The following is a 10,622-nucleotide window of genomic DNA, read 5'->3' as shown; positions in this document are numbered from 1 at the left end:
AACACAAGACAATTTTTCTTTGAAATACACAAATTTTCCACTGAGGAGTTCAGTTGCTGCATCCATTTACTGGCCTGGACCGCACATTTACATCTGTTGTGAGGTTTGCGAAAATAAAACCCAGCGTGGAAAACCTTCCAGTGACATTTAGGCTCTGCTGAGCTTCCCCCTCGGTGTGTGAGGGCATTTCGAGTGTTGCTTCAGTTACTGAGAATTCACGAGATCGAGACAGAACAAGTTCTGAATGGACAGTTTATTAAGGCTTGATTTCTTCTATAGAGAAAAACCAAGATAGGTCTCTTGAACAAGATACGTCCACTATAGCTGTTGCCTATAAGATAATCAAAAGGTTATTTATTATTTGATGTCACTGATCCTTCCCGTGGAGTTGATAAATATACTTTCATGGCTAAACCCGACATCGCTCTTGCAGCACACACCCTCGGTCATCGTTAACGTGCACGTAAAAGCCCTGAACTACAATCACACCACGTCATGCTCCCTGAGACAGAGTCGGCCGTGGCTGCGACACAAGTCTTCGGTGACATCCTTCGGCTTCTCACCTCCCCCCGACAGAGTGGCGGCGGCGGCGGCAGCGGTGAAGGCAAACGTGTGAAGGGCGTTCACCGTATTGCTTGGATCAACCTAGCTATTGATTAGTGCAGGTAAAAAGGAGACGAAGAAGAAAGGCTGTAGCTTTAGAGGTCAGTTCTTTAGATTGTAGAGGGAGGAGAGTGTGCGTGTGTGTACACACACACACAGGCCAGGTGAAAACACACAGCTGCTTCACGCGTACAGTTCATCCTCACTCGACCAACCTCCACAAAGTGCAGCATTTCTCAATTTCAGTGTCAGATTGGGGCGACAGATTCAATGGCGAATACATTTTCTTTCACACAATACAAAGAACTGACTGTCCGGGCCACGTTATCTAGAACAGGAGTGACACTATCATCTGTTTCAATTTAAATCATCCAAACAAAACTCAACTGGAATTTGCTTTTTAGTAGGCCGCATCAAATTAAAACTCTTACTGGGAGAGGAATAAGGAAAAAAAAAAAAAGAACACCTTAAAATTGAAAGAGGCAGCCATGTCTGTTAGCAGCATTCATCTCTGCATCCACAAAACACGGAAGGGACGACCTCAACACTTGCCAAGAGGAGAAAACCTGCTGATCTCAACAACAAATGATCTGATTTCTGACTCTGAACGTCACATTGCTTTTATAGCGGGGAACTAAACAACGGCGCTCCACCTGAAAGACAAACCGCAGGGAGGAGAATCATTTCACCATGCATGGCCACTCACATCTATTAAAGACTTTATCCTTTTTTTTTTTTCGTTAAATAACCAAATCTTTTTTTTTTTCTCTGCTAACATCTCAAAGTACTTTTTACTGTATCAGAATCAATGGTTTCAGTCTAGAACAAACTATAGTTGCAACAACCAAAAAACACACAGAAACCACATTTCATTCATATTTTTTTCTTACTCGATATTAAATCAGTTACATTAATTTTTAGGTTATACATTTTTAGGCTTTCTCCATGAATATATAGGCTCCTACGTTAAAGCTTAGCATTACGACCAACATGATAGACTTAGCAAAACCAAATTCAAGGAAAACAAAAACAGAAAAACAAGAGGATTAAGACAGAATGACGGTGAATGGACAAACGTGAACCCTCCCCTTTTTGTGGAACGAAACCAGAAAAGAAAAAAAAAAAAAACTCGAAGCAACAATTCATTCAATGTAGCAGTTACATCACTATATAATTCTGATAAAGCAATTTAAAACGGTGGATGCAACAATTCTCTCAGACTGGGTTGTGTGTGCGCAAACAGAATCTCCTGTTGAAACACAGAAAAGACTCCTTCGAGACAAACATCCAAAAGAAAGCAAAGCAGAGGGGTGTGGAAGGTGTCAATAGTACAATTTTTGATTTCAATGGTGAGAGTTCTGGCTGTGGAGGACACATCCGTTTATTTCTTTCCCAGAGGCCTTTGCGATTCGTCCTCTGAAATGTCTCGAGTCCCGTGTGACTTCACACTATCCCTGATTTCTCCAGCAGTGTCACTGTTTTGAGCAGTTCTTTTGAGAAGTCACCAATAATTAGAAAAGAAAAAAAGAAAACGTTAAGGCTCCAGAAAACAGATTCTCTGAAATGAAAATTGTCAGTAGTAAGCCAAAAAATAGAGATTTTTGTTGATTTGAATGAAAAATAGATAAACCACTGAAGTTTTATTATCACGCAGTTCCAAGTCTTGACTTTGCCTTTGGGATCCTCCAACCCTGTTGGCACAGTTAAACCTCTGAAGCATGGCAATGTTGCCCCCAAATGGACAAATAGGGGCAGGACACATCCGTTCCTGATTGTACTGAAATATAAAGTGGCAGGTTTTTTTGTTGGTTTTGTTTTTTTGTTTTTTTTTCCTCCATGGTGCAGTCAAACCCTGATTCAATTGGAAAGAGGAGGGAGTTGAGGGCAAGACAGAGAAAAACCAGTCTGGTGAGAGAGATGATGGAACGGGAAGGGAAATAGTTTTGTTTAAAAAAAGAAAAAAAAGAAAAAAAAAGAAAAAAAGACTGAACTGAAGAGTGTGGCGGCAGCTAGGTAATACATTAAATCAGCTCGTTATCCCTGCACAAGAAGTGGTGGTGGTGGTGGTGGTGGCGGTACATGGGGCAAAAAGAAAAAAAGAAAAAAAAAAAAAGCACAAGTCGACAATGGCAGAGATTCACTGGGATTAAATAGAAAAAAAAAAAGAGAGAGAAGGTCTTGGTTGCATTTTCATAATCTTCCGTCTCTTAAATCAAGTCCTAGTGTAACTGTTGATCAAGCCAAGGATAAATGTCTTCTATTGTTTATTCCTGTTTTGGCGCTCCTGTTTGGAAAATAAAAAAAAAAAAAAAAAAGAAGAGAAAGAAAGAAAGAAATTAGACATGAAAAAGTGAGCAGTGATAAAATATTTAATAATTTCCTTATAGGTTTCTAAAGCTACGATCACGAGCGAAGTTTGTTGACGAGTTCTTACCTGATCCAACCGGGAGCGGTTCTGTATCTGAGGAGGTTCGAAGGTCTGTCAAGAAGAGCAGAGAGCAGCAAATCAAAAGATGAGCATTACATCAGCGTCCATCGCAGTGAGGTGCAATAATCACGGGTTTAGTGCACGAGGCCAAACATAGACAATTTCATTCTACGGAAGGCAAAACAGACGGTTTCACGCACCTTGCGGACCTCCTCCTCTTCCTCCTGCCTCTTCTCGTAATGGGAGAAATCATCAAAGATGGAGGTGGTGTGTTTGTAGGTGGCGATGATCTTGAGCACCTGCTTGGCCTTCTCCAGAGGAACCTCCTGGGTGTCGCGGGAGTTGGTCACTGGCTTGTTGTCGTTGTTCTCCAGACGGATGTGGCGCAGCTGGCTATTAGGCACGTCCTTGACGAACAACCAGTCCACGTCAAACTTGCCCTTCCACTTGTCCTGTGCCCAAACGCCGGCGCTGGTCCCATAGTCCACTGGTGATCGCATCTCCGCCACGCCGCAGAAATGCCCGCTACCGTTGACGCTGAACAGCAGGTACACGGGACCTTTACCGTTGATGGCCCGGAAGGCCGAGTCCAGCCGCTTGTTGCCGTGCTCTGTGCTGCACCAGATGGAGTACTTGATGGAGCGGTGAATATCGTCCTCGGAGTAGCTCTTAATGATGAAGACGCGCCCGTTCTTCAGGTTCCATTCAAAGTCCTTGGGGTTGTAGCTGTGGGAGGCACGCAGCTTTTCTAGCACTGGGTGGGACTCCATACCCGGTCCCTGGTTGGCAGACGCATGGGGGCCGTTGTTTCCGCCACCAACCATGCCCATCATACCACTGCCATCGTGACACAGGCCGCCCTGCCCGTAGCCTTGGTTGCGGTTGCGAGGAGCAACCCAGCGGGTCTGGGGTTGTGGGGGCTGGGTGTGGTTTTGGTAGGGTTGAGGTGGCGGCTGATGGTGCTGGTGATGGGGGGGCTGGGGCTGTAAGGCCATAGGTTGCATCTGGGGTTGCACCAAAGATTGGGGAGGAGGTGGCTGCATGGGTCCTTGCTGCATGGGGGCTTGAGGGGGCATGCCATGAGGCAGGCCGAGAGGCGGCTGCTGCTGCTGCAGTGGCGCTGTGGCTACTTTCGTGACCGGGCCCTTGTCCCAGGTCCCTATGTTCATGTTGTGTTTAATGGGGGGCGGGGGAAGAGCCCCGCCTGGGTTGGGCATCCCCGGCTTCACCTTAGCTTTCAGTTGTTGTGGCTTGGCGGGTTTGCTGGCGATGGCGGCCCAGGAGGTGGGTTTGGGTGGGGGCATTCCGATGGGCGTGGCTCCATTTCCCGTGGCTGCCACCGCAGGCCCACCGATCACGGAGCCCACGGCCTTGACTCCAGACCCCTGACCGGTGACGTCCCCACCGATCTTCAGGCCGACCATCCCCTGCTCCAAGCTGTTCATACCAGGGGCTTTGTTCAGGGTGTCACTGTGAAAGCCCGTCTGACCATCAGGCACCAGAGTGCCCCCCAGGGAGCTGGGAGGATAGCTGTAGCTGCCGCCGTAAGCTGAACTTTGAGTCTGCTGGCCCTGAGAGCCACTCGTGCCCCAAGCAGAGAAGGCGGGGTTTTCAGGGAAAAAGTTAAACCTATGGGGGTAGATACTGCTCCCAAGGCCCCCTGGCTGGCCGAACACCGTGTCCGGCATGAAGTGATGGTCTCCATTACTCAAGGGTCCATAGGGGGTGAGGTACGGAATAGGGGGGTCTCCACCTGTGGACCAGGGGGCTTCACTGAGGGGGTACGGAAATCCAATTGAAGGGGCGTAATAGCTGGAAATGTAGGGATCGGTGATGGACTGGTAGCTGTTGTTCTATATGAATGAAAGTAAGCAGAGTTACAACAACAGCAAGTACAAAAAGCAATCCTGTCAAACAATCTGACAGCTCAACTATTGTGGCAACAATTTCTAGAAATGTGTAACAATCCAGGATGTTTCAGCCTCATGAGGAAAATTTGACCCCCCCCCCCCAATAAATTCCAGATATATTAAACAATTACAAGTCACAGTAACTTCAACCATATTCAATACTTCTGCATCAATTATGATGCACAGTTTGTTGAGTTAACTCTCCCATATTCATGCAGATATGTCCCTCTCAGACCAGACATTCCCTGCATTCATATCTTCTGTATATAAAACAAAACATGTCTCACGGGCTTTCAAAGGTTATTTCCTCAGGCATTTAAGAATTGTTTACACAATTTTACAGTACCATCTGGCAAAATGCAAAGAAAATCTCTAAGTGATGCTGCTTGTGCAACAGCTTGTGGTCAGACAGTCAATCACATTCCATTGTTTAAATGACTTTATACACATTTGCAATAAAATAACGTTTTGTGCCAAACTCTTTGTGACAAACTCTTTGTGTGGGAGGTTACCTGAGTTGATTGACCAGGGAGGTATGGCTCAAAGTCATTGTCATGGACAGTCTCTTTCTGATGCAATGAACCATTTTGCACTGGGAAAAAAACAACAACAACAATAAATACATTTACATTAAAGAACATCCAACTGTAAGTGAGCGAAAGAAAGCAATTCTCAGTTTCCACACATGGAAGAGGTATAGCGACCTGTATGACTGCTCTAAGTTGTTCAACTATTTAAAATGCATGCCAGTTTTCTATCTACACTCTTGTAACAGTGCTAGAGACATACTGATCATAGAGGTTTGCAGTCTATCTCCACACAAACATGAATCACAACGTCAAAAGAGGTCTGTCATTCCGTCCTCCAACCACAAAACAGAGAAATTCCATGCCTTTTGTATGTTAATCACTGTGGCTTAGCTTCATATTTTAACGTAAAACAGGATAGAAATGTTCTTCAATGTAGAAGTTGACTGAGAAGATTTGATTCCAGGCAGTCGTTTGCTATTATTGATATTGGATGCTGCTGATTACGTCGCCTTCCAGCTGCACTGAAAACACAATCTGACCATCTTTTTGGGAACCATGAACATCATGTCCTCAAGCAGATGAATGAATTTCTGGGCTTCTTATCAGAACAACTCAGGACAATATTTCTTACAGGCAGGTTACAGATCCAGAAAAGATCCAGAAAAGTACCATAAATGCTGAAATGTCACTTTCAGGAACATCTTTCCTAATAATTCCTAAAAATATACTAATATTCCACGAATATTCTTTCCTGTCCAAAGGGGGTTTATGGGGAAATATCGAGTGCAAAGGATCCCAGACATTCCAGTCCCCCAAAGCAGAACTCTAAAAGCTACTCTCAGACCAAACCAGAGAGATTGTGACGGCAGGGTCTCCGAGGCACCCCGATCACAAGAACCACCTCAAATGACTGATCTGAATGTGGAGAGAGACACTTGTAACCACAAGCTCACTCTCAGGGAGATGGCTCAGGAGCACATGAGTACGGGAAGAAGATCAACTGGTAAACACCTCCTCTTCACCACAATATGGTCACAACTGCTCCTTCCATTACGTTGTTAAGACAATATTTAAAGAGTTCAGCTGCTGCACTTCAGATGTTTCACCAATGGAAAACTTTTAATCCATCATGAAGAAAAAAAAAAAAAAAAAAAAAAAAAACAGCAGAGGACCGCAGAGCCGCTGGAATCCTGCTTCACGCACTCCCTCCATGTCTGCTAATGTCCCTGTAGCTCACATACTCTTCCTAATTGAAAGTCCAGCAGTTCCATCACAACACTTCCTGTGATCTGCATGTTTCACAAGTTTAAGATTGAGGCTTTTCCTCAGTAAGACACAACAGCGCGCAAACCTTCAGATACAAGCTGAAAAATGTGTGCAAAATATTTCAGCTGCAATGTCTGAGTACAATAGCGGGCTAATAAGAATTGCAAATCATTACATCCAGTGTTTTCATGTACATGCACCACATCGTTAGTCTTTTGAAATCAGGATTGTGATTGTTTTCCTAACATATGATGGAGCCTGACTAATATATGCATGCATGTCTGAGAGACAGTTTTACCTGACAGCATATTGCTACACTAGATAATATGTTTGCATAGTAAGATTTGAGTATGAAACATCAATGCAGCTCATTAGTAAGAGACAGCATGTGCAAACTTGTGATTTGTTGCTCACTGATCTCATGCTGATCTGTATATAAAAGACTATGTTTAGTTGTAACAGAGCAGTACAAAGACACTGTGCAGACGTCTGAGGAAGTGAGATGGTCTCAATCATCTGACTAACAGTCCAAAATAAGAGCTTTATGTGTCATCTCAATCCGACAGGAAATGTAGACTCAAATTAAAGTCAAAATCAAAAAGTGGAGATTAAGAACTGACCTTTAGACGCTTGTCCCTTTGATCTCTGGACCAGGGTGAACCATAGCAAAAGGAAGAGAGAGAAAACGGGGTTATTTTCAGTTTAAAATCTCTCCTGTGGGCTGAGATTGAGTACAATCCGTGTTAGTCTATTTACTGCCTCGGAGTTAAGACATGAGACTACTTCCTGAAAGGAGGCAATACAAAACATTTACGTAACGTAATACTGCAGTTAAATGCATAAAACCTATAAGACACAGGCCCAGTTCTTCTGATTTCTTCGTGTATTACCCTGCATACAGTAGGAGTCATGTTAGGTTAGAGTCAGTTTAAAGGCTATTGCTAGCATTAAGTTTGCTAACCAACGTAGCCTGTGGGAAATGGCTTTCCTCACGCAAATATGGCTACTGAAGCTTCAAACTTTATTTTTTACCCCAAAAGGCACAAAACACGTCGATTGAGATAGACTTTGTAACAACCTTAAAGTCACTGAACACAAAATAAGGTAGCCTTGTGCTAAACTGTTAAGTAGCATTAGGCTTCACGTATTGAGCAGTAAGCTGAGGTTTTATTCCTCAAACATCGTCAAAAAACACATCCTTGATGGTGAAGAAGCGTTTGACAACAGACTGTCGGCAAATACACTAATGTCACCCCTCACTCATGTCGATAAAAACAGTAAATAAAAGAGCGGAATGCAGCTAACTTGCTAGCTACATGCACCGGCTACATGCTAAGTAGCTAGCTTGCACTTCCGAGGAATAGCCGGAGCCCCAGTGAACTGTTAGCAGGCAGCTAACGAGGTAAATCGTCCTTCCTACCTGAGGGTCAATGCTTGTGGCAGACATAATTCATTAAGTAAGTCCCTGGATTTTCACAGAGCCTGAGCTTGTGACTGAATTTCCACCCCCGTTGCTTGAGAGCAAGTTCACAGCTCAGTCCCAGTTAGCTAAGTGGGCTAGTGGTGCCGCTTAGCGTGTGGCTAGCAGTAGCAGCGCAGGCTCAGCTGGATATTTTCCGCTCTGTGGACGGATCCCAACTTCCACACTTCGGCACAGTCGCCTTGGTACTGGGTCCGAAAGCAGACGAGGTCCAGGAGCGGGGCTTTAAAGGTGTGAGCGCTTTGTGCCGCCGAGAGGACCTTTCAGATCTTTCAGTTCTTTCTGCCGTCAGTCGCCTCTTACTTTGTCTTTTTTTATTCCAGGCAGAGAGAGAGAGAGAGAGAGAGAGAGAGAGAGAGAGAGAGAGAGAGAGAGAGAGAGAGAGAGAGAGAGAGAGAGAGAGAGAGAGAGAGACGCACACACGGAGAGAGAGATTTCAAAGTCCTTTAAAAAAGGAAGAAATGTGATAAAATGCTGCTGAAATGAGTAAAAGCTAACCAAAACAATTAGCAATGTATTTCCAAAAATGTAATAATTTGTGTGTTTTCACCAACAGAACACATAATTTACCAAGTATATTCTCTGTATTGTCCATCAGAGCCGCAGTCCGGTTCAGTTGGTGGTTCTGAGTGAGCCAGATGGACAGTTTTGTAGAGACCGAAATAACATTGAATAGCTTGTGTACATACTTCTCAATGCAGTCCTTGGATCCTAAGATAAATAAAGTAGAAGAAAAGTCTTCTCCTAGGCCCTTAAACCAGCCTTAAACATGAGGACATTCAACAAATTGATGAAAGTGAACTGGTGAACTGGTCTGATGGACACAGAGGGGAATCTTTAACACATTGATCAGGAAAAGCACAATTTTCTGCAGAAGGTGGGGGCAGGGACACACAGACTTCCTCTTTTAAGCTGTACACCAGTCTGACGGAAGAGAAGTTTGCTGTCTGCTTAAAGCTTTCCAAGCATTTCTCCCCTTTAGTTGAATAGATGGCCCAGTTTAGAAACCTGTAGAAAAAGCACAGGTTCTTCAGACATCCGCCTGCCTGGTGTCTCACCAGCTGCTGGTTTGATGAGAAACACCTGCCGGACATTGTGTACAGAGGTGCAAACGGAGTCAGGCCAGTAAAGTGTACCATGACAATGGAGTAAACGCTGAACAGTGTGGAGTCTTAAAAATGGCAACTTCGTCCTTTCTCTCTTTAGAGAGTGAGCCGCAGCACTAACCAGTCAGGTCTGGTGATGAAACCCAGGATTCAGGACTCTGAATAGTGCATGTGTATATGTAATTCCACAGTGCCTTTTATTTCTTGCTTCATTCCTTTGTGAAGCAGGCAAATGAGGAGGAAATTGGAGCATATCATCAACAGTATTGACGAGTCATAAAGAAATTCTAATCACTGGTAGTGAATGTAGAGCACATATTGCACATGATCATGAACTTAACACCACTTCAGTTCTTCAGCATAATATTGCACCTACATTAAACCCACTTCTGTTCATAACAGGAGGAGGAAGTTATTAAGTCTGGTGGCCTCTGGTGTAAAAGACTTCCAGCGTATTGTATATTGCTCCTCGGAGGTCTTCCTCCAATACCGATGCTACGCTAACACGACTCCAGTGTGGCATGTAGGAGGGGAAAGTAATCGACCATAAAACTGAGTAGTTTCATCTGCATGCTCCACTCTGATACCTTCATCGTCGGCTACAGTGCAATGAAGTACTTATTTTGCAGATGAGCTCTCGAACTTTGTTCAGCTGCCTGCTGCTCCTGCGCTTTTCAGTACAGAGGATCATACTGACCAACACCAAGTGAACAAACTGCCTCCCACAACTTCTCAAAAGTTGAGTCTCTTGCGTCTCCTGAAATTTGTGTTCGCAATTCAACAGATTGTCTCAAATTTAGGTTGAATTAGGTTTTTATGGAAGTGAAAACTGACATAATCAACAAACGGTGAACTAATGTGAAGAACTGTGTGAATCTAAAATGCTAATCTAAACACAAGATAAATGAGCTAGATAATATCCAGTTTTCAATTTTATTCAGAGGTGTAAATATCGTCGATTACAATAGAAACATCTCATTGCTGCTCCTGTACTTCTTCGGTTCTGATAGGTTTTGAAAGGAATTAATATTCTAAATCCAGCTTCGTGGAGTTGATAGAGTTTGAGGCTGTCAAGGATTTGTTGAACCTTAGCTTTGGTCATCATGCTGCTTATTCAACTTCCTTGGCATTGTGAAAAATGTGTGCGTGATACAGAGGGTTCGGGTGAGCAAAGACCACAGCTTTTCAGTTAGTGACAGAAAGGTTCACAGAAGAAGAAATCTACAATGCAGAAATACTTGAAAGTGATTGATTGTTCAATTTTATGAATGAAGACACTGGGCTTGTTTGGTGATTACA

General features: G+C 43.9%; 1 protein-coding gene across 1 annotated transcript; it reads right to left on the bottom strand.

The window, feature by feature from the left end:
- Window positions 1-382: 382 nt before the first annotated feature.
- On the bottom strand, window positions 383-8,534 carry LOC115407428 (YTH domain-containing family protein 1-like). Its single transcript, XM_030117769.1, has 6 exons — window positions 8,158-8,534; window positions 7,358-7,382; window positions 5,454-5,533; window positions 3,232-4,884; window positions 3,038-3,082; window positions 383-2,887 (listed from the first exon to the last, which is right to left on the bottom strand). Exons 1-6 carry the CDS (start codon window positions 8,182-8,184, stop codon window positions 2,861-2,863), a joined length of 1,857 nt encoding a protein of 618 aa, XP_029973629.1. The 5' UTR covers window positions 8,185-8,534; the 3' UTR covers window positions 383-2,860.
- Between the last annotated feature and the right edge of the window lie 2,088 nt (window positions 8,535-10,622).

The sequence above is a fragment of the Salarias fasciatus genome, chromosome 20 (genome assembly GCF_902148845.1).
Source record: "Salarias fasciatus chromosome 20, fSalaFa1.1, whole genome shotgun sequence".
NCBI classification, from domain to species: Eukaryota; Metazoa; Chordata; class Actinopteri; order Blenniiformes; family Blenniidae; genus Salarias; species Salarias fasciatus.
This window is presented reverse-complemented; position numbering and strand designations above follow the sequence as displayed.

Bases quoted from the DNA above. Each gene is read 5' to 3' on its own strand.
- LOC115407428 (XM_030117769.1), bottom strand. From the start codon at position 8,184: ATGTCTGCCACAAGCATTGACCCTCAG. The intron at 7,383-8,157 runs GTAGGAAGGACG...ACCCTGGTCCAG, and splicing joins CCACAAGCATTGACCCTCAG to AGATCAAAGGGACAAGCGTC. The intron at 2,888-3,037 runs GTAAGAACTCGT...TTTTCCAAACAG, and splicing joins ACCGCTCCCGGTTGGATCAG to GAGCGCCAAAACAGGAATAA.